Source organism: Rhinatrema bivittatum, chromosome 5, assembly GCF_901001135.1.
Source record: "Rhinatrema bivittatum chromosome 5, aRhiBiv1.1, whole genome shotgun sequence".
NCBI classification, from domain to species: Eukaryota; Metazoa; Chordata; class Amphibia; order Gymnophiona; family Rhinatrematidae; genus Rhinatrema; species Rhinatrema bivittatum.
Window position 1 is genome coordinate 280,184,205 of NC_042619.1, and position 24,472 is coordinate 280,208,676.

Below are 24,472 nucleotides of genomic sequence, written 5' to 3' on the forward strand. Positions count from 1 at the left end.
CTATCCCATGACTTTTTACTTTTCCTAGAAGCCTCTCATGAGGAACTTTGTCAAACGCCTTCTGAAAATCCAAGTATACTATATCTACCGGTTCACCTTTATCCACATGTTTATTAACTCCTTCAAAAAAGTGAAGCAGATTTGTGAGGCAAGACTTGCCCTGGGTAAAGCCATGCTGACTTGTTCCATTAAACCATGTCTTTCTATATGTTCTGTGATTTTGATGTTTAGAACACTTTCCACTATTTTTCCTGGCACTGAAGTCAGGCTAACCGGTCTGTAGTTTCCCGGATCGCCCCTGGAGCCCTTTTTAAATATTGGGGTTACATTTGCTATCCTCCAGTCTTCAGGTACAATGGATGATTTTAATGATAAGTTACAAATTTTTACTAATAGGTCTGAAATTTCATTTTTTAGTTCCTTCAGAACTCTGGGGTGTATACCATCCGGTCTGTAAAAGATTCTAGGAACATGGACCCTCATGGAGCGAGTACCGGTTCCTATCTGCAATCTTGCCAATTGTAACTCTTGATCTCCATACCTGCGATAACATCTTGGACGGGAGGGAGTTTTCAGAGCTATAGGAATGTAGGCCCTCGTGGAGCGAGTACTGATTCCTATGTGGGATAGAACTCACTGTGTTCATGTCCGCAATCACTTCCAAGCAATGAGGAGTCTTCCGAGTAGTCAGGGTCGTAGGCCCTTGAGGAGCGAGTACTGGATCCAGTCTTGGCAATCTAAATCAAGAAGAGAGAGAGGAGCCTCCGTGGAGCGGGTACTCCTGGTAAGTTTGAAAAGGCCGAGCAGTGGAGAAGGATTCCCCTTAGTAACTCGGATAGTTTTTGCAAGTAGCGTGGACTGCCAAAGCAAGTCCTGTTGGAGTTCCTTGCTAATTCGTTAGAGGTTAGCAAACAAAGACCTTTTAAAGTACAAATGGATGATATCACTACGGGGGGATGCCCCCGAGGTTCATGCTCTTGCTGGTACAAAGTCTGGCGTGCACGCGCGCCCTTACGTCATCGGGAACATGGCGGATTCATAGCGTCAAGCCAGCCCGGGGACACCGGGACCAAGAGGCAGGGAGAAGCTGTGGCCGCATCTGTCCGTCAGAGCCGAAGGGAGTCACTTCTAAGGTAAAGAGTCACTTCTAAGGTAAAGAGCGAGGGGCGAGAAGAGGCACGAATGCAACAACACCCTAATGACAAGATCGGCAATTTGAGAAGCACGGTGAGGGTGGGCCCTGCTACTATTTTCGGCGAACAAGCAGCGTGGCCTCTCCCCTGAACTTTCAGAGGACAGCAAAGGCAACAATGGGAACAGTGCCGTATCATGAACTCCCTCTAGCCAGAGGGTATTCTACCATCTTTTCCCACATGGCTTGATCCGGTTATGGCTACACGATGAACAAAACTTCAGATATCTAGAATTGGGACTTCAGAGGACTCCTTCGATTGTAGGACATACATAACCTGAGCTAAGTACCCAAATCTTCATTAGCAATTGGCCGACCTCTGCCTCCCTATTGATGGTCAGAATGGGTCAAACGGCAGTTCTCAGGGCTCTGACTCTCTGACACGACAGCTAAATTGTTTGTACAATTTCAAAGACCGGACTTCAGCTCTCTTTGCCTGTATGGAGATAGCGAATAGTTCAGCACCACTATTCTTCTCATCGAGACCCAATAGGGGAGCCAGCCATGCACAGACATTCCCTCCTATCAGGAAGATATAGGCAAATAAGACACGGCAAAAAAACAAAAAAAAAAGCGAATGTTGGGCTCCGGCAATCTATCATGACCCATAGGTGTGCTGGTGTTCACACATCGGAATGGACCTCCCCGAACTATGGGTTTATCACAGCCCATGGAGAGGTTAATGGCAAAGGAAGGGGGGCTAGGTGATTGGAGGGGAGGGGAGAGAGGGCAGGGGTACTCTGTTTTGCTATTCTAGATCAGAGAAAAGTGTTATCTCATACTATGGTATCAACTATTCTGTATTCAAAGTAGCTTTTCTGTGGGGGCCACAGAGAATTTAGGCCTCCTGATATTTGGTCGGGATCATTCTCTTTTCCTCCCCACCTTCTGTACTTGGGAGAGGTGGCAGATGGTTTGACTGAAGGAACCAACCACAGAAGCCAAACTCCCCTCAATCACTACAAATCAAAAAGAGAGGAAACAAATCAATTGTTGTAAAACTATATAACTAATATTCAATATACGAACAACGTCATCAGACACAAGTGCTTAGAGTTTTTAATCCACTGTCTCTCGCCACACAATGGGCCACAAACAGCATCAGCTGTTTTTGCACCTTATTGTAATCATTTGATGTTGTTTCATATAGATATTTATGTTTTTACCATCTATAATTAACAACTTTATTATATCCCCAAAAATTTTTTTCATACATTTTTAAATAATTTTGCTATTTGTAAATTTTAATTCCCATATCATATCTTATTAATAACAATACTTAGCTCCCACTGTAGCGTTCGAACAATGCCCAACATGGACCATGTTTCGGCTGTTGCCAGCCTTCGTCAGGGGACACCTCATATAAACAAACAGATGCCTTGTGTAATATCACATATCCTACAAATAGACAAAACAGATTAAAAACACTCACATTCTCACTCCAAGGACATAATACCAATCTAATATTTTTCACAAAAAATATTTTCATGACTATTATTAGTTCTTTACTTACTTCAAGATAAATTATTTAATAAATTACATTCACATCCGTTCACATCAATGGCGCTGCAGCATTCAAACAAACAAATCCTTCTCTTCCTCTATATCTTTATCTACGTCATACACCGGAAACTCTACTTGTCAATCACAATCAACAAACAGCTGATTCATTTAAGGACCCAAAAGTCTTAACTAAAATACCGACCAATCGATCTCTTTATTCAGACTACCTGGGGCCACCGTATCAAAAAAATGAATCCACTTTTGTTCTCTTTGTAATAACAAGTTATCAAAATCACCGCCCCCCCCCCCCCCCCCCCCCCCCCCCCGTTCTGATTCCTTACGTTGATCAATCACCGCAAACTTCAAATCTGAAAAAACATATCCCAATAACAAGCAATGCTGCACCAAAGGTGCCTCAGCCCACTTTCTTACAATTTAGGAAACAATTTGAAAGCTCGATGATGGGACACTATCTGTGCAATAAGTGTTCTGTTTGTGAACAGTCATTCAGTGGTGATGTGTTGCCCTTTTTTAAAGGGGGCAATTTTCATTTGAGATTCCGTACTGACTGTTCTACGAGGGGGGTCATCTACGGTATTTGGTGCTGTCCACTCCTCTACATTGGTAAAACAAAACGTTATCTGCGGGTTAGGATGGTGGAACATAGGAGCACGATTGTAAGAGAACGGGCTGAGGCACCATTGGTGCAGCATTGTTTGTTATTGAGACATGTTTCTACAAACTCTAAGCGAACCGCGCCGAAAACGCTGAGCCCCGCCCACAATAACAGCGCCTCCAATCAGGTACCAGCCCTGTGGGGCTTTAAATTTGAACACACTTTCGGCACCATCTCTTCTTTGCTTCTCTGCCGCTGCGAACGGGGAAGGCCTGAGCGATCGGCGCCGAGCCCCGCCGGGGGAAGGCCAATGCTAAACTCTCCCCACCCAGCCGGCCTCAGCGCCGATAACGCGGCAGACAGTGCAGGGAAGGTAAAGCTACAAACTCTAAGCGAACCGCGCTGAAAACGCTGAGCCCCGCCCACAATAACAGCGCCTCCAATCAGGTACCAGCCCTGTGGGGCTTTAAATTTGAACACACTTTCGGCGCCGCGCACCAAGCGTCGCGCGCCAAAGGAGCGCAACAAAGGGGCATGCCCCTTTGTTTGCCCCTTCGTGCAGCCCCGAGGGAGCTCCGACCCATACCCACGGAAGTGATTACATTCTTAATAGCTGTAACTAACAGTAAAAGACCCTGATCCCAACGGATTTTACTGCCTGGATTAAAGCCAGCACCCATTATAGCCTCTCCAGCTTCCAGCTTCCATCCAGCCTCTTCCAGCATCCATCCAGCCTCTCCAGCATCCATCCAGCCTCTTCCAGCATCCATCCAGCCTCTCCAGCATCCATCCAGCCGCTCCAGCAGCCAGCAGCCATCCAGCCTCTTCCAGCCTTCAGTCCAGCCGCATACTTTCAGTCCAGCCTTCAGTCCAGCCGCATCTCCTCATGCATACCTACAATATCCCAATCATTCAATACCGAAGGAGAATCTCCATAACCAACTCCACCAACATCATACAAAAAAGAATTATTCCAATAATGACCTCACCATTGAACCAACTACTAGGCCTCACACTACTCTCAGTAACCCTTTTCAACGCACAATCCCTAACCAAAAAGACACACATCCTCAACGACTATCTCCAGGACAAAAATCCAGATATCTGTGCAATCACAGAAACCTGGCTAAAAAATGCTGATATTGCTCTAATCAATCAACTTCCTATTCATATATATGACATCTTCACCTTCCACAGACACAAAAAAAGAGGAGGTGGCCTTCTTCTAGCTACCAAGAAAGAACTCAAGTTATCCGCACACACTATCAAGAATGAGCATAAATTGGAATTGGGTCTAGTCAAGTCAAAACAGCTACAAATTCTAGTAGTCTATGCTCCTTCTGGAGTTCTTGAAACAGACCCCTCGTCACTTATAGAATCCATCGTGAAACATATCAACTTAGACTTCCCAACTATGATCTTAGGCGATTTCAACCTTCACACTGACATCATACCTCGCTCCTCAAACTGCGAAGCGCTCCTCACCACCCTCAGCGCTATGGGATTCACGCAGATCATTAATAGCCCTACGCATAAAGCAGGACACACCCTGGATCTAATATTCATCAATTCTAATTTCTCTTGCACATCAGAACCTTCTTGCACACCAATCCCCTGGTCAGACCATTTTCTGATTGAATCCTCCTTCTCCATAGATAAACAGACTCACACCTCTCCTCACCTTTCTACCATTCAATTCAGGAAATCATGCCCATCCAATGTACTTAGTGATCAGCTCTCCAAGGAACTCACGAACCTAGACCTTTCCAACCCTGACCCAGCCCTATCTTCCTGGCATAAGATCACGGAAACAGTTGCTAACAAATGGTGCCCAATAGTCTCCAAAACAATCAACCCTACAAAAAAAGGAAATCAACCCTGGTTCACCCCTAAACTAAAACAGATGAAACAGGAGTTACGTCACAAGGAAAATATATGGCGAAAACCCCCCAACACAGTTACCCTGTCAACGTACAAAGGCTTTCTACATCACTACAGGACTTCTATTCTTCTAACAAAAAGGGAATTCTATGCCAACAAAATTCATCATCTCCAGTATGATGCCCAGGCCTTGTTCGCAATCGTTACTCAAATCACGAAATCAACCCCTCCGTCTATTCCAGATGAACAAGCACTATCCAAGGCTAATGAACTTGCCTCTTTTTTTCAACAGAAGATCCTGAATACGCTCGCCCTTCTACCACCAAATACTTTACCTCTCACCTCAGACAAGAATACTTATTCCCTCATGGGAGCCAAGCTCGACAGCTTCGAATCAATATCCACCAAAGAGATTGAATCCCTACTAAAAAGACAGAAACCATCTAGCCATCCAGCAGATAACATCCCATCGAAACTCTTGCTGCTCATTCCAAACACGATCTCAGGACCTTTGACAAGTATCATAAATTGCCTTCTAACTCAAGGGAGTTACCCTGACAGTCTAAAAACCGCGGCACTCAAACCACTCCTTAAGAAACACAATTTAGACCCTAATGAACCAGCCAACTTCAGACCCATCTCTAATCTCCCATTCTTAGCCAAACTAACGGAGAAGTTGGTAAACACCCAGCTTTCAGAGTACCTAGAAGATCACAATATCCTACACCCATCACAATATGGCTTCCGCAAGTCACGCAGTACGGAAACCCTCCTCATTTCACTTACAGATCATATCATAATGGGTCTAGACAAAGGCTACTCCTTTTTATTAGTCCTGCTAGACATCTCGGCGGCATTTGACACCGTCAACCACGCCATCCTCCTGGATCGCCTAACAGATATCGGTATCTCCGGATCAGCCCACAGTTGGTTCAAGTCCTTCCTCTGCAACAGATCCTTCAAAGTTAAAATTAATAATAAAGAATCGACATTAACAAAATCCACCCTTGGCGTACCACAAGGATCCTCCCTATCTCCAACCCTTTTTAATATTTACCTCCTCCCTCTCTGCCAATTGCTAACTGATCTTAATTTAATTCATTATCTGTACGCAGACGATGTGCAGATTCTAATCCCTATTACAGAATCTATCTCAAAAGCGCTCACCCACTGGAATAACTGCCTTTTATCTATCACCAGCCTCCTCAATAGATTAAACTTGGTCCTTAATGCCTCGAAGACGGAGCTCCTCCTCATCTCTTCAAACGAAGAAAATATTCCCCCATCATCCACACTCAACTCCTACATAACCCATAAGCATGTGAGAGACCTTGGGGTACTTCTAGATAATCGACTAAACCTAAAGAAAATGGTCAACACCACATCCAAAGACTGCTTCTATAGACTCCAGGTTCTAAAACGACTCAAACCACTTCTATTTTTCCAAGACTTCAGGACAGTCCTCCAAGCGTTGCTATTTGCCAAGATAGACTACTGCAGCGCCCTTCTCCTTGGCCTCCCCGAATCGACCACCAAACCACTGCAGATGATACAAAATGCCGCAGCGAGATTACTGACCAACACCAGCCGCGGAGATCACATTTCACCCATCCTCAGAAACCTACATTGGTTACCAGTGAATTTCAGAATCCTTTACAAATCAATCACCCTAATACATAAATCCATCCATCATCAACTCCAACTCGACCTCGAAATCCCCTTTAAACTACACTCCGCCAACAGACCAATCAGAGATATTCACAAAGGTACTTTGAATTGCCCCCCAACTAAAGCCACAAGCCTCTCCTCGACCAAAGACCGAGCTTTTTCAATAGCAGGACCATCTATTTGGAATAACATCCCTTCAAGCCTCAGACTAGAACCCTGCCTCATAACGTTCAGGAAAAAACTCAAGACGTGGCTCTTTCACCAAGCCTTCGATGATCCTCCAGACAATCACTAGTCGTCATTATTCTCACCTGAACGTATGGTCTTCTATCCACTCGAACGATGGACTCTGGCACTTCCAGGTTAAAGCACCTTAAGCTTTAACCCATATGCTTTATTGTATTATGTTATAATTACCTTCTGCCTTTACCTTCCTTCCAGCTATTTAAGCTTCCAAGTTTTTACTCCTTGTTAAATGTAACTTTGCCTTATTCACCTCTATTGTTAATTACTTTATTTATTGCTTCGGTTACACCCTTGTTCTATGTAAACCGATCCGATATGGTTATTACTATGAAGGTCGGTATAAAAAAGTGTTAAATAAATAAATAAATAAATGTTTTTTCAGATTTGAAGTTTGCGGCGATTGATCAACCTAAAGAATCGGAATGGGGGTGGGGGTGTCTGTTTGGCTGAGGTTCAACCTAAAGAATCGGAATGGGGGAGGGGTGTCTGTTTGGCTGAGGTTCTAATGAGATCATACAGTATGTCTGCCAGAAAGAAGGACATCCCTGATTCTATTCTAGCCATCTTATCTCTTGGGCTTTCTCCTATCCCTAACATTTCTTTCTGGAGTTGCTGGAGCCATTTGACCAATGCTCTGGCTATATAACCCCCACATACCATTGCTTGTAAAGACAAACTGGCTGTCTGAAATGCTTTCTATCCTATGCATCTCTTAAGGAGGTGCCCCCTTCTACTGGTATAGTTGTCCCCTTTGACACTGCTGCCACTGGAGCATCTACGTTTGGGACTTTTAATAACCTAGCTACCTCTCTCTCTTGTAGTGTGTAGAGGGAGGTCATTAGGGATCTTGCTTTCAGGGCTGAATTGGGCATGACCCATTCTCTCCTCAATCATTTCTCTATAGCAGGGTGGAGGGGAAAGGCTTTTGCTGGTCTCCTTATACTTCTCATATTGCGTCTCCTTGCACATTCTTTTCCTCCTCATTTTCCTTGCCTGACTCCTGCAGGCTTAAGGCTTGCATAACCTTTACTATGAGGATGTTCAGTTCTTCCTTCCTAAACAATTACACTGCTCCATCTCTTCCTTCACTCCCCTCCTCCTCCACGGGAGCTTCCTCTGGGAGTTCCAAATGTCCTGCATTGCTCTCGAAACCACCAGGGAAGGGTGGGGGGTGTGGCAGCAGAGGAGTTCCCTCTGTCCTAGGTTTCTTTAAACCTGGCACATGCTGGAAACCCATTGGGGAACTACTTCTCAGGGGACATTCTAATGTACTCACTTTGGCTTTCATTTCTTTATAGGCCTGGTGCATTAACAAGATAAATTCAGTGGAAAACTCAGTTTCCTGTGCTGCACTTTGCCTTTTTCCCTTTAGGGCTTTTCTCTTTATCTCAGGGCCTGCCTGTACCTCGGCTGCATCACCCCATGATGGGCCCTCTGCGTGATCAAGCTGCTCTTGTGGCTCCCTCTGAGCCAGCCTCAGCAGTGCATCTGCTTGCAGCTCACCCCTCCCCTCCTCATCTGTTCTGCACTGTCTGTTTTCTGGCAATTCACAGTCATCACAGTGGGGGCAAAAGAAGCCAATGATGGAGCTCCTCCTTCTTGTCCCACATTGCATGCATTTCTCGGCCTTGGATCTTGTTGCTGGAGGGGAGAAGCCTGTGTACACGCCATAGTAGCTAAGGATGAATGTGGCTAAGGATGACGATCCACTCCCTATGAACGTGTACCTTCACCTCCTGGAACTGCCCTCTGCAGACTGCAGCTTGCTTAGGTCTACTCCGGGTTTTTTGGGGGGTTTCTTTCAAAAGGTGAGGAGATCTTCCCCCTGGAGTCTAACTACTTTGCCCTGTTACTTCTCTCTTTTCTTTTTTTCTTTTTGATAGTTCCTTCTGCCGCAGCACACCTCCAGGTTTTGGTGACAGGTTTCTGCCCATGTCACCTGGCAGGGGCATGATATTGATATACCCTTGATTGTCTTCAAAAATCTGTACTGCCATCAGTTGATTGATCCCAAAGGTCAAGAATAACTTGTACAGCCATGCAAGTTCTCTGACAGCTTGCTCTGTAGCACAGTACTCACAAGTTTTCTGGCTAAATGGAAACTTTTCAAATATTTGCCACTTATCTGCTGAATATGGGCAATCAGCCAAAGGCTTGCTGAAACAGAAATGTTTTAGCATTGATGTAAATGTTTTCAAACAGCCCATAAGCTGAAATGCCTCAGGAAGTGGATTCCAAATCATGGTAGTTGCGACTGAGAAAGCACATTCTCTGGTCTCTGTCAGTCGAGCCTGTTTAGTAGAAGGAATGTCGAGGAGGCCCCTTTGCAAAGATCTGAATGATAATGTTGAATTGTATGCTCCTAGAAATAGCAAGGCCACTCTACTGTTTTCCTCCTCTTTTATCAAAAGAGTGGGAGACATCTCTTCACGAACCCAAAATACATTCTGGGTGGAAAGTTACTGTTACTCTGTCCAGAGGGCATACAACATGGCCCAAGATTGAGTGGGATGACAGCACCCTTTACTGTCAGAGAAATGTTACTGTAAGACATAATACCAGACAGAGGAACATAAGAGGAGCCATCATCATCATCATCATGAAGCAAATAAGAGTACAAAGTGATCATCCAACCTCACCATCCATCTGATCTGCAGGAACAGATAAGTCCTATTATATTGCTTGCAAGTAGAGCCTTGTTTTCTGTATACATATTCTCTAATGATCCCTAGTGAATGCAAAATTCAAATCTAAATTTCTGTATAATCATATGTTATAATCTAATAAATGCTATAGTTTGAAGTATTTGTAGTCCTTATAATAAAATAGTAGCTCATCTGAATTAAATTTTGGGCTCCATTATTTATTTGATTTCATTTGCAAGTTTGATTATATATTTTGGCACAGTTATTATCCTTACATCTAATTCCCCTTACAAAAGTGGTAACGTTGCCTCACTCTTGCCTCTGCTTTTCTTTGACGCACAGCTTTTTCCATTTGCCATCCTTTCCCTACATGCCAGTCTTGCACAGGATGTGCTATACACAAATCAACCTAGGGGGTTCAATAATAGCTCAGTGATATAGAAACACAGAAACATAGAAGTGACGGCAGAAGAAGACCAAACGGCCCATCCAGTCTGCCCAGCAAGCTTTCACACCTATTTGTTTTCATAATCTGTTACTCTGACCGCTGAGGTCAGGGCCCTTATTGGTAACTTTTTGGTTCCAATTCCCTTCCACTCCCACCATCGATGCAGACAGCAGTGCTGGAGCTGCATCTAAGTGAAGTATCTAGCTAATTGGTTTGGGGTAGTAACCGCCGTAATAAGCAAGCTACTCCCATTTGTTTACCCTGCATGTGCAATTCAGCCATTGTTGGTTGTCTGAATAAAAATCCTCTTTACTTAATTCCCTGTTGCTGAAGCAGTGAGCTGCGCTGGATATTTATTCCAAGTCAAGTATCATGCTTAATTGATTCGGGGTAGTAGCTGCCATAACAAGCAAGCTACACCCATGCTTATTTGTTTACCCAGACTATGTAATTCATTCCTTGTTGGTTGATGCTGATATAAATCATCTTTTCTTCATTCTCTCTGCCGTTGAAGGAGAGCTATGCTGGATGTGCATTGAAAGTGAAGTATCAGGCTTATTTGATTTGGGGTAGTAACCGCTGTAACAAGCCAGCTACTCCAATGCTTATTGTTTACCCAGACTATGTAATTCATTCCTTGTTGGTTGATGCTGAATATAAATCATCTTTTCTTCATTTTCCCTGCCGTTGAAGGAGAGAGCTATGCTGGATGTGCATTGAAAGTGAAGTATTAGGCTTATTTGATTTGGGGTAGTAACCGCCGTAACAAGCAAGTTACTCCCCTGCTTTTTTGTGGATGCAAATCCTTTTTTCCACATTTCCTCTTGCCGTTGAAGCATAGAGCAATATTGGAGTCGCATTAACTGTGTGTATGTTTTTTGAATAAGGATATTAATCTCCAGGTAGTAGCCGTCATTCCCGCAAGCAAGCCACCCCTTGCCTCTTCTTTTCATTCACATCCTCTAGACTTTATGGATCCACAGTGTTTATCCCATGCCCCTTTGAAATCCTTCACAGTTTTGGTCTTCACTAGGGATGTGAATCGTTTTTCAACGATTAAAATTATCGTCCGATAATGTTTATATCGTCTTAAATCGTTATAGAACACGATACAATAGAAATTCTAACGATTTATCGTTAAAAATCGTTAAATCGTGTTAGTGCGCACTAACTCGAGTTAGTGCGCACTAACTCCCCGTTAGTGCGCACTAACTCGATTTAGTGCGCACTAACTGAAAATGATACAAATAAACACTTTCCAGGTCACTGAAGGTCAGTTAGGAATGAATATGTGTTCCTATTGGCTGGCTGCCCTCTTATCTATTGATGTTACCAAGGTTACCACTGAGGTGATGGTTGGGGGGATGGGAAATGGAACTGGAAACTAACGAACACCAACAGAAAATGAAACAAAGTGTTCACACTTCCCAGGTCAGTAAAGGTCACTTAGGAATGAATATGTATGTATGTATTCCTATTGGCTGGCTGTGCTCTTATCTATTGAGGTTACCAATATGGTTGGGGGGATGTGAAATGGAAACAGTTGGAAGCTTGACAAAAAAAGTAATGTAATGATCAGCACTCACGTGACTAGAACTTGTTTGTTTATTATTTTTGTTAGCAGGCACCTGAAATGCTAGTGCATGTTGAATTTGCCAATCACTGTGCATTTTAGAAAGGTGGTCCTGGCTGGAACTGTACACAGTTCAAATATATGTAATTGATTGTTGGTAAGTGTATTTTTTAAGTAGCCACACTGGCACCAGTATGTTTACTTTTCCTCCTACTTAACTCACTAGCTCAGCTTTGTAAGAAGGGCTTCTCTGCTTGTGTGTTGTTTTTGTTTGGTGTGAGGAGAGCAGAAACATCAGATCTTTATTCAATCTACTACAGTCATCTCTTACAGTGCCCTATCCCTATTAATACCAGGAGTGTTGTGATCTTCCTGCACACAGTGCCCTAACCCTGATACCAGTCTGAGACAGCTCCCTCCCTGCATTACTAGTGAGAGGCTGGCTTCACAGACAGGGGGGAGCTGCCTGACCCTCACTCCTGACTTCCCCCATGTCCCAGCTAGTGAATGGTGTGTGGGTGAGGGGGGGGGGAGGATGGTGAAGTCTGAGACAGCTCCCTCCCTGCATTACTAGTGAGAGGCTGGCTTCACAGACAGGGGGGAGCTGCCTGACCCTCACTCCTGACTTCCCCCATGTCCCAGCTAGTGAATGGTGTGTGGGTGAGGGGGGGGGGGGAGGATGGTGAAGTCTGAGACAGCTCCCTCCCTGCATTACTAGTGAGAGGCTGGCTTCACAGACAGGGGGGAGCTGCCTGACCCTCACTCCTGACTTCCCCCATGTCTCAGCTAGTGAATGGTGTGTGGGTGAGGGGGGGGGGGGAGGATGGTGAAGTCTGAGACAGCTCCCTCCCTGCATTACTAGTGAGAGGCTGGCTTCACAGACAGGGGGGAGCTGCCTGACCCTCACTCCTGACTTCCCCCATGTCCCAGCTAGTGAATGGTGTGTGGGTGAGGGGGGGGGGGAGGATGGTGAAGTCTGAGACAGCTCCCTCCCTGCATTACTAGTGAGAGGCTGGCTTCACAGACAGGGGGGAGCTGCCTGACCCTCACTCCTGACTTCCCCCATGTCCCAGCTAGTGAATGGTGTGTGGGTGAGGGGGGGGGGGTGGATGGTGAAGTCTGAGACAGCTCCCTCCCTGCATTACTAGTGAGAGGCTGGCTTCACAGACAGGGGGGAGCTGCCTGACCCTCACTCCTGACTTCCCCCATGTCCCAGCTAGTGAATGGTGTGTGGGTGAGGGGGGGGGGGGGATGGTGAAGTCTGAGACAGCTCCCTCCCTGCATTACTAGTGAGAGGCTGGCTTCACAGACAGGGGGGAGCTGCCTGACCCTCACTCCTGACTTCCCCCATGTCCCAGCTAGTGAATGGTGTGTGGGTGAGGGGGGGGGGGGAGGATGGTGAAGTCTGAGACAGCTCCCTCCCTGCATTACTAGTGAGAGGCTGGCTTCGCAGACAGGGGGGAGCTGCCTGACCCTCACTCCTGACTTCCCCCATGTCCAAGCTAGTGAATGGTGTGTGGGTGAGGGGGGGGGGGGAGGATGGTGAAGTCTGAGACAGCTCCCTCCCTGCATTACTAGTGAGAGGCTGGCTTCACAGACAGGGGGGAGCTGCCTGACCCTCACTCCTCCGGGGTATTGTGATCTTCCTGCACACAGTGCCCTATCCCTGATACCAGGGGTGTTGTGATCTTCCTGCATGCAGTGCCCTATCCCTATTAATACCAGGAGTGTTGTGATCTTCCTGCATGCAGTGCCCTATCCCTATTAATACCAGGAGTGTTGTGATCTTCCTGCATGCAGTGCCCTATCCCTGATATCGGGATGTGTGCAAGAAGATCACAACACCCCCGGTATCAGGAATAGGGCACTGCGTGCAGGAAGATCACAACACCCCCAGTATCAGGAATAGGGCACTGTGTGCAGGAAGATCACAACACCCCTGGTATTAGGGATAGGGCACTGTGTGCAGGAAGATCACAACACTCCTGGTATTAATAGGGATAGGGCACTGTGTGCAGGAAGATCACAATACCCCTGGTATCAGGGTTAGGGCACAAGTTCTAGTCACATTGACTGATCACATTACTTGTTTTGTCAAGCTACCAACTGTTTCCATTTCCCATCCCCCATATACTGTCAGTAGGAAACTTGGTAACATGAATAAATAAGAGGGCAGCCAATAGGAATACATATTCATTCCTAAACTGACCTTAACTGACCTGAAAAGTGTCAAATTGTATCATTTTCAGTTAGTGCGCACTAACTCCCAGTTAGTGCGCACTAACTCCCGTTAGTGCGCACTAACTCGAGTTAGTGCGCACTAATCGGAAAAAACGATTTTTAACGATTTTTTAACTAAAAAATCGTGCCTAAGACGATTTTCTTGCCCTGCCACACGATTTCTATCGTTAAGACGATATGGAAAACGATTCACATCCCTAGTCTTCACCACTTCCTCCGGAAGGGCATTCCAAGCATCCACCACCCTCTCCGTGAAGAAATACTTCTTGACATTGGTTCTGAGTCTTCCTCCCTGGAGTTTTAAATCGTGACCCCTGGTTCTGCTGATTTTTTTGCAACAGAAAAGGTTTGTCATTGTCTTTGGATCATTAAAACCTTTCAAGTATCTGAAAGTTTGAATCATATCACCCCTGCTCCTCCTTTCCTCCAGGGTGTACATATTTAGATTCTTCAATCTCTCCTCATAAGTCATTCTATGAAGACCTTCCACCTTTTTGGTCGCCCTTCTCTGGACCGCCTCCATCCTGTCTCTGTCCCTTCAGAGATACTGAGATACGGTGACTGCATTGTATATTTCAAGTATAGAATGTTCTTTCTAAAATGTATATCCTACTGTAAGAATTCATAATAGGCAATTTAAAATGGAAATACTTCTCTTTTATTTGTTTACAGAAATGTCATGTGTGGACAACCAAAGTGTGAGAAAGCAACAAAAATACGTTTAAAAGACAACCATACTGCTATAATTCAGTTTGCTGCTGGAAAGACTTGGTGTTGGGGTCTGGATTACCATGACCACATGAAAATGCCTGATATTGGAATGAGAACAGAGGGTGCAAAATGTGGGGAAGGCAAGGTAAAGAGGAAGATTAAATTTTATCCTTTATTATGATTTAAATATATTGGATCCTATGACCTAAAATATGATAGTAAAGTAATACAATTGTTCTAAGAAACTATGTAAATATAATATCCATTTTTTTTTTGTATCAGAACTCTTTGTATAGAGTCAGGTTAGCTCAGACATCCTCCAATTTCAAATACATATACTGTAGATAAGGGAAACATTTGGAAGCACATCAAATGTACATCCAAATAATAAAAACGATAAGGAAAGTAAATGTTTGGAGTTAGCAAGTATGGGGTCGATATTCAAAGGAATTTAAATGAATACATTTTGATTTATCCAGATAACTGCCTACTTTTGAATATCACAGATAAGTCAGACAAGTTAGACAAATATGTTATTTGGCTATGTCCAAACGTGAGCAGCAAAAGGTGTAAAGTTATCCGGGAACATGTTCCCGGATAACTTTAGCTTAACCAGTGATATTCAAAGAACACCACTGGTTAAGCAGTAATTACCAAAAAACCAAATAGCTCCCTTGAGGGCCTTTGTGACCAATTCGTGTGCCCAACCCCAATGATCTTTGAGCCCCTTCAAAATATGATAAATAGGCATGATAAGTCTTTTGACCCATCCTCCCACACCCAAAGTTAAAAAAAATATTGTACGGGCTTTAGCAGTTTGAACTTGCCCCCTCCCACTCCCATGAAAAAAAAAAGCAAAAAATTAAATTCAAAAAAGTGTAGGATAAGCACAGAGAATCTTTAGCTGCAAGGGAAAACTGGAGATCAAAAGGAGTCTATGACATTAAGAAGAGAAGAAAATTGGGTAGGCTATATGGATCTCAAAACTCTTTACTAGCATCATATCTCATGTTTCTAATCCTTGCAGTTTTCATACTACAGCATATATTGTTGCGGTCTCCACCGCTGTCCCTTCTTTTGCTCTGAACAGTGCTCACCTCCGCTGCTGGAAATGCCGCGTTCCGCATGCCCGGGACTCCTGCGGCTCTGCCAGTTCCACGTGGCGTCCGCCATTGCTTGCCCGTCTCCCCGCTGCCTTGCGCGCGCGTGAGGACGCACATTATGTGCGTACAGCTCCCGGAAGTCTGGCCCCACCTGTGCTAATGCCGCCACGCCCTAAGCCTGATATAACCAGCGTACGAACGCCTTCTCTTTGCCTTGCAACGAGGTTCACTACTGCCTAGTAGTTCTGAGTTGCGCTTCGTCTGTTCCTCGTTCCTGACTTGACCTTTGGATTGCCTTTGACTTTGCTTCAGCCTGCCACCTGCCTCCGACCTTGGTCCGTTCCTGACTTCGCCTTAGCCTGCCGCCTTCCTCTGACCTTGGTCCGTTCCTGACTCCGCTACAGCCTGCTTCACTTCACAGCCAGCTACAGACTCCGTTCCAGTTTACAGCCTGCTCCAGTTCACAGCAAGCTACAGACGCCGTTCCAGTCTACAGCCTGCTCCAGTTCACAGCCAGCTACAGACTCCGTTCCAGTCTACAGCCTGCTCCAGTTCACAGCCGGTTCCCGGTCCGGTAATCTACAAACCCCTGCCTCACAGTCCGGCTTGCTACAGGTATCGCTGCTGCCCGCTGTCCTGTCATCAGCTGTCCCTCGACCTGCATAGCTGGCCTACAGACTATCTTTCTCTCTTTGGACTATTCCTACTATACTCCCTGCCCAGGCTTTATCTGCTAATTGACTCTGAGCATTCTCTCAAGTCCCAAGGTTCCAGGACCCTACGGGCTCCTCCTGGGGGGCTCCTGGTTCCCGGGTGAACACCGCCAGCCTGTGGCTCCGCCTCCCGGCCTACCCTGTCACCCTGGGTAGACTGGCCCAAGGGTCCACTATCCTGACTGCAGCACCCAACTGCAACAGTTTGCAAGGCCATGGACTCGGCAGAGTATCCAGTGTCTCTGGTTCTTCCGGAGATAGCGCAGCAGATGCACCATCAAATGCAGCAACAGATGCAGGACGTTGATCAGTTGGTAGAATCTATGCAGGATCTGGCCGAGCATTTGGGAGTTGCTTCTCAACCCTTCCCCCCAGCGGTAGATATGGGCTCTGATGAGGTGGTCTGTCGTCTCCCGCAACAACAACACAGCATTGACTCTCTCGCTGCCACAGTGGAACAGTTGGTCTCTCGCCTTGAGGTTTCCACTCGGCAGTTGCCTCCGGCACCTGCGTCTACTTCAAGTACTCAGCTGCCCACGCCTACCCGGTACGCCGGGGACAGCAAGGCATGTTGTGGTTTCCTGAATCAGTGTCAAGTGCGCTTCACCTTGCTGCCATCCCAATTTCCCTCCGATGTGGCCAAGGTAGCCTTTATCTTTTCCTTGCTGGATGGCAAGGCCCTCGACTGGGCTTCACCCTTGTGGGAACGTTCCGACCCCCTGCTACAGAACCTACAAGACTTCCTCCTTAACTTCCGCCTGGCCTTTGATGACCCTGCACGCCTATCCACAGCGGCCTTGGAACTCCTACATCTTCGACAAGGGACACGCCCGGTGTCCGACTATATTATACACTTCCGAACCCTGGCCATGGAACTCACTTGGCAGGATGATTGCCTTAAGGGGATTTTCCTCGAGGGCTTGGCAGGCCAAATCAAAGATGAACTGGCAGGTCGGGAGCTTCCCGAGGATTTAAATGATCTAATGGACATTGCTGGTAGAGTGGATCGCCGTCTCCAGCAGCGGGATAGAGAGACCCGTTTGAGTCGCAGAACCTCACCACACCTGTCTGCCTCCGCCAGAACACCGGCCCCCAAGGTCCTTCCTTCTGCTATGCCTACGACGGAACCTATGCAACTGGGCAGGTCTCCCCTCACCCCGGAAGAAAGGAGGAGACGGCGCTCTCTGGGTCTCTGCCTCTATTGTGGGGGCAACGGACATTTTCTTTCTTCATGCCCTGAGCGTCCGGGAAAACGCTCGTGCCTAGGTTACACTGAGGAGCTACACCTAGGCGCTACTGGATCAGCTCCTCTCTGCACACTACCAGTAACCCTGAAATACCCTGGTGGGGAGATCCAGATTCGTGCCTTTATTGATTCTGGAGCTGAGGGGAACTTTATTGTGGCCGATCTGGTGACTCAGCTTGCCCTGCCTACACTACAGAAGGTTCCTCCTTTGCGGATCTCCTCGATCCGAGGGACCTTGTTCCCGGGGGTTATCACTTGCTCCACGGCCCCAGTGACTCTGCAAACAGGCCTCTTCCACTCAGAGGAGATCTCCCTACTCGTCCTAGAACGAGCGGTGCACCCGCTAGTGTTGGGACTCCCCTGGTTACGTCAGCATTCTCCCGTGATCCAATGGGATGACTTCCAGCTGGTCCCCTGGGGTCCTGCCCGTTTTGAACGCTGTCTACACCTCCCACAACCGCCTAAGCCTCTGCACCTCTGCTCCTCGCACCTCCTCCCTGAACCGTACCAAGGCTTTCAAGATGTCTTCTCCAAGGAGATGGCGGAGATCCTTCCCCAGCACTGGACGTTCGATTGTCCCATCGATCTTCTGCCGGGCACCATGCCTCCTCGTGGCCGAGTGTATCCTTTGTCACTACCAGAAACAAAGGTGATGTCCCAGTATATCACGGAGAACCTAGCCAAGGGGTTCATCCGCCCGTCTCGCTCACCGGCTGGCGCCGGATTCTTCTTTGTGGCCAAGAAGGATGGCTCCCTCCGGCTGTATATCGATTACCGCGGCCTAAACGCCATCACCGAGCAGGATCGGTATCCTCTCCCGCTCATCCCTGAGCTTCTGGATCGCCTCCAAGGTGCTCGTATCTTCACGAAGCTGGATCTCAGAGGGGCCTATAACCTCGTCCGCATACGCCCAGGGGACGAATGGAAGACGGCGTTCAACACCAGGGACGGGCATTACGAGTACCTGGTGATGCCCTTTGGGCTCTGCAATGCCCCCGCCGTCTTTCAACACCTCATGAACGAGGTTCTCCGGGAGATGCTCCATTCGCATGTCATAGTCTACCTGGACGACATGCTCATCTTTTCTAAAGATGTGGACTCCCATCGCCATCACGTCTCGCAGGTTCTTCAGGCCCTCCGAGACAACCACTTGTATGCCAAGCTGGAGAAGTGTATATTCGAGGCTGAGTCTCTGCCCTTCTTGGGCTACATCATCTCCTCTACCGGCTTCCGCATGGACCCAGAGAAAGTAGCGGCCATTACCAAGTGGCCCCAGCCCACGGGACTCAAGGCCCTCCAGCGGTTTCTGGGCTTCGCTAACTTTTATAGACACTTTATCCCGCGTTACTCGCACCGAGTGGCCCCACTTACGGCTCTGACCCGCAAGGGAGCTGACGCCAAGAACTGGCCTGACGCTGCGGTGGCAGCCTTCTCCGACCTCAAAGAGGCTTTTCTCTCTGATGTCTGCCTCCGGCATCCGGATCCCTCCAGACCATTCATCCTGGAGGTCGACGCCTCCAGTATTGCGGTAGGGGCGGTTCTCAGTCAACACTCCGACTCCGGCCAACTCCTTCCCTGCTCTTACTTCTCCAGGACGTTTTCTCCAGCCGAGAGCAATTACTCCATCGGGGACAAGGAGCTCCTGGCGATAAAACTCGCCCTTGAAGAGTGGAGGCAGTGGCTCGAGGGATCCTGGCACATCACTACCGTATACACAGATCACAAGAACCTGGAGTTCATGTCACAGGCTCAGCGACTGAACCCCCGTCAAGCCCGTTGGGCCTTGTTTTTCAGTCGTTTCGACTTTGTTCTACAATACCGCCCAGCGGCCAAGAACCTCCGAGCGGATGCTCTTTCTCGCACTACTTGCGCCGAGGAGGATCAAGAACCTCCTCAATTTATCCTGGACCCGACTAAAGTCCGCCTGTCTGCATTATCAGTCCTCTCCCAGGATAGGACTGTGCTCCCCCGCCGGGATCGGCTAACTGCCTTACGCTGGGCTCATGACTCCCTCATCGGAGGACACGCTGGACGCGAAAGGACCTTAGAGCTTGTCAATCGGTTCTATTGGTGGCCCAACATCCGGCGGGATGTCTTCTCCTATGTAAGTTCGTGCCCTACCTGCACATGCCAGAAGCCCAGTCCTGGGTCTCCTTGTGGCCTTCTACAGCCATTACTGGTCCCCACCGAACCATGGACCCACATAACTAAGGACTTCGTGGTGGACTTACCCCCGTCTTGTGGGCATATGGTCATCTGGGTCACCGTTGACCGCTTCTCGAAGATGGTGCACCTAATCCCTCTACAGAAACTTCCTTCAGCGCCCGAACTGGCACGTCTCTTTGCCCAGCATGTCTTCAGGCTACATGGTCTTCCTCAAGACATAGTCTCAGACAGGGGCCCTCAGTTTGTTGCCCGCTATTGGAGAGCCCTCTGCAGATGCTTTAAGGTAAAGCTCAGTTTCTCCACAGCCTTCCACCCGCAGAGCAATGGACAGACCAAGAGAATGAATCGGACACTGAAGGCTTATGTCCGGGCCTTCATCAACGAGAGACAGGACAATTGGTCTGAACTATTGCCGTGGGCCGAGTTTGCGTACAACAATCAAGTTCACGCTGCTACTGGCAAATCCCCCTTCCATCTGGTTTACGGTAAACCGCTGAGACCTCCACTGCCGCTGGAGGCCCCCAGCGCCTCACCGGCCGTTCAGATAACGGCTCGGCAACTACGGACATTGTGGCACACGACTCAGAGACTGCTACACCGCTCGGCCGCGTCCGCCAAGCAAGCGGCCGACCGCTACCGACGACCAGCTCCCACCTACCAGCCCGGGGATCGAGTCGGGCTCAGCACCAAGAACATCCACCTCCGGCTCCCATCACGGAGATTCGCACCCAAGTTTTGTGGGCCATTCCGGGTTGCTGAGCGAGTGGGTCTGGTGTCGTATCGGCTGAGACTACCTTCTACTCTCCGAATCCACAATGTCTTTCATGTGTCCCTGCTTAAGCATGTGGTCCTCTCTCGGAATCATCATACGCCTCCGGATCCTACAGCTACTGCCATCGACGATGACCCCACGTATCAAGTGCGAGAGGTTCTCAATGTCCGCTTCCACAACCGTAGATGGGAATACCTACTGGCGTGGGAGGGCTGCAGTGACGAAGATAACACCTGGGAACCCAGCCGCAATATCCTTGACAAGAGCCTTTTGCAACAGTTCCATCAGGACCATCCAGGAAAACCAGGTCCTCTCAAGAGGGGCCGTAAAGGGGGGGGGTACTGTTGCGGTCTCCACCGCTGTCCCTTCTTTTGCTCTGAACAGTGCTCACCTCCGCTGCTGGAAACGCCGCGTTCCGCATGCCCGGGACTCCTGCGGCTCTGCCGGTTCCACATGGCGTCCGCCATTGCTTGCCCGTCTCCCCGCTGCCTCGCGCGCGCGTGAGGACGCACATTATTTGCGTACAGCTCCCGGAAGTCTGGCCCCGCCTGTGCTAATGACGCCACGCCCTAAGCCTGATATAACCAACGTCCGGACGCCTTCTCTTTGCCTTGCAACGAGGTTCACTACTGCCTAGTAGTTCTGAGTTGCGCTTCGTCTGTTCCTCGTTCCTGACTTGACCTTTGGATTGCCTTTGACTTCGCTTCAGCCTGCCGCCTGCCTCCGACCTTGGTCCGTTCCTGAGTTCGCTTCAGCCTGCCGCCTGCCTCCGACCTTGGTCCGTTCCTGATTCCGCTACAGCCTGCTTCACTTCACAGCCAGCTACAGACTCCGTTCCAGTCTACAGCCTGCTCCAGTTCACAGCCGGCTACAGACGCCGTTCCAGTCTACAGCCTGCTCCAGTTCACAGCCAGCTACAGACTCCGTTCCAGTCTACAGCCTGCTCCAGTTCACAGTCGGTTCCCGGTCCGGTAATCTACAAACCCCTGCCTCACGGTCCGGCTTGCTACCGGTATCGCTGCCGCCCGCTGTCCTGTCATCAGCTGGCCCTCGACCTGCATAGCTGGCCTACAGACTATCTTTCTCTCTTTGGACTATTCCTACTATACTCCCTTCCCAGGCTTTATCTGCTAATTGACTCTGAGCGTTCTCTCAAGTCCCAAGGTTCCAGGACCCTAAGGGCTCCTCCTGGGGGGCTCCTGGTTCCCGGGTGAACACCGCCAGCCTGTGGCTCCGCCTCCCGGCCTACCCTGTCACCCTGGGTAGACTGGCTCAAGGGTCCACTATCCTGACTGCAGCACCCAACTGCAACATATGTGGTTCAAAATTGTGAAAACAGAATCTGATGAGGTACTGCTGCTATTATTATTTGGAGTGACTGTACTTCAAAGCTGTCTCTAATTTGAGTCTTTTGAAGGTCCATATTCAAAGGGGCTTATCTAGGTACCTTTACAGTTACCTGAACAAAAAAAATCTTTAATTGAACATTTCCTTCTTCTCACTGGCTAAACTTTGCCCGGATAAAGGGGGAAAAAGAGGGAGGACAGTGGGCATTGCGGAGACAGGGTTTCAGTTTAGCCAGGTAGCACTGATACTGAGTGCTACCTGGTTAAACTTACCTGGATTAAGTCTGGTTGAAAAAATGTTCTCCTAAAGCTACCTGGGTAAGTTTACTCATGTAATTTAACAAGAAAATATTCAGTGCAGACTTACCTGTCTCACTCTCCAAACTGCTGGATATGGATCTTCCAGTGTCCTAACTGTAAAATAGTATGACGCCGGTTGAATGCATCACATCACGTACACGCATGGAAGCAGAATATTTTGGTATAAGGAGTTATAAGGCCCATCTAGTCTGCTCACTTTGCTTCCGGATACAATGCTATTGACATCCTTTTATCTCTGGCTTTCTCTTTACTTCTTTGCAACTAAGGATCCTTCATACTAAACCCTTGCTTTCTTGAATTTTTTTAGGAAGCAATTTTCCTTTTCCCCATGGAGCTTACAGCTGCACAGGCACTTCATACCTGAAGGCTTGCAAGTTCATTTTCAAACTGAAACTCCTCACTGGGGTAAATATTCAAAGCTGATCATGTAAATAACTTAGCCGGTTAGAATTTATCCAGCTAAGTTATGATGTATATTCAGTGGCATGGCGAAGCCACTGAATATATGTATATTTATATATATACCTAGCAGGATAAGTCTACCTGGCTAAATTTAGACCTGCTCTATGGGGCATCTAAATTTACACATATACTTATGTGGCTAACTCCAAATATTAGTGGCTAGCCATACAAGTTATATGGCTAACTCACTCTGTCCCAATCCGTCCACAGCTCACCCACAACTTATGTGGCTCATTTTTTAGCCATATTAGGGTCTTATATGGCTAAGTGGTAGTCGCTGAATGTGGGCACATATTAAGTGGCTGCTTCTTAGCTGCATAAGATCAACTTATCCTTCTAAATGGTGCAGAATATGTTTTGAGTATTGACCTTGCGGCGTTTTCCTTTGAAAATCTGACCTGCAAAATCTACAGGTTCAAAATTATGTAAATCCACGGCTCTAGGGATAAATTTCAAAAGGGAAACTTTATAAAATGAGAAAAGTAGCTTTAAAAAAAACTGAAAGGTGCAGCTACAAAGGTAAAAAATGTGCAACAGGTGTGGAGATGGTTAAAAAATACTATCCTAGAAGCACAGACCAGATGCATTCTTAAGTTCTTATGTGTAAGGAAGGCAAAACGATTACAGGCATGGTTAAAAGGTGAGGTGAAAGAGGCTATTTTAGCCAAAAGATCTTCATTCAATTATTGAAAGAAGGATCCATCAGAAGAAAATAGAATAAAGCATAAGCATTGGCAAATTAAATGTAAGTCACTGATAAGACAGGCTAAGAGAAAATTTTAAAAGAAACTGGCCATAGAGGAAAAACTCACAATAAAAAATTTTTAAAATCTGTCCAAAGCAGAAAGCCTGCAAGGGAGTCAATTGGACCACTGGATGATCAAGGAGTTAAAAGGGCACTTAGAGAAGATAAGATCATCTTGGAAAGATTAAACAATTTATTTGCTTCAGTGTTTACTGAAGAAGATATTGGAGAGATTCCCGTTCCGGAGGTAGTTTTCATGGGTGATGATTCAGATCAACTGAACCAAATCATGGTGAAACTGGAAGATGTAGTAGGCCTAATTGACAAACTGAAGAGCAGTAAATCACCTGGACCAGATGGCATACACCCCAGGGTTCTGAAAGAACTAAAAAATGAAATTTCAGACCTATCAGTAAAAATTTGTAACCTATCATTAAAATCATCTAATGTACCTGAAGATTGGAAGATGGCCAATGTAACCCCTATATTTAAAAATGGATTCACGAGTGATCCTGGAAACTATAGACTGGTGAACCTGACTTCAGTGCCGGGAAAAATCATGGAAACTGTTATAAAGAATAAAATCACAAAACATTTAGATAGACATGGTTTGATGAGACATAGCCAGCACGGATTTACCCAAGGGAAGTCTTGCCTCACAAATCTACATTTTTTTGAAGGAGTGAATAAACATGGACAAAGGTGAACCAGTAGATGTGATGTATTTGGATTTTCAGAAGGCGTTCGACAAAGTCCTTCATGTGAAGCTTCAAAGAAAACTAAAATGTCATGGGATAGGAGGTGATGTCTATTTGTGGATTGCAAGTTGATTAAAAGATAGGAAACAGAGAGTAGGATTAAATGGTCAGTTTTC

The 24,472-nt window shown here is 47.0% G+C and overlaps 1 protein-coding gene across 1 annotated transcript in view; it reads left to right on the plus strand.

The window, feature by feature from the left end:
• The window catches only part of LOC115092767 (disintegrin and metalloproteinase domain-containing protein 9-like), a gene marked incomplete at its 3' end in the record, with an annotated part of 1,804,538 nt that overhangs the window by 1,650,560 nt on the left and 129,506 nt on the right, over nt 1-24,472 (plus strand). Inside the window, exon 16 of the mRNA XM_029604071.1 lies at nt 14,686-14,869. Coding sequence (XP_029459931.1) covers nt 14,686-14,869 — 184 coding nt within the window. The remainder of the gene's footprint in view (nt 1-14,685; nt 14,870-24,472) is intronic.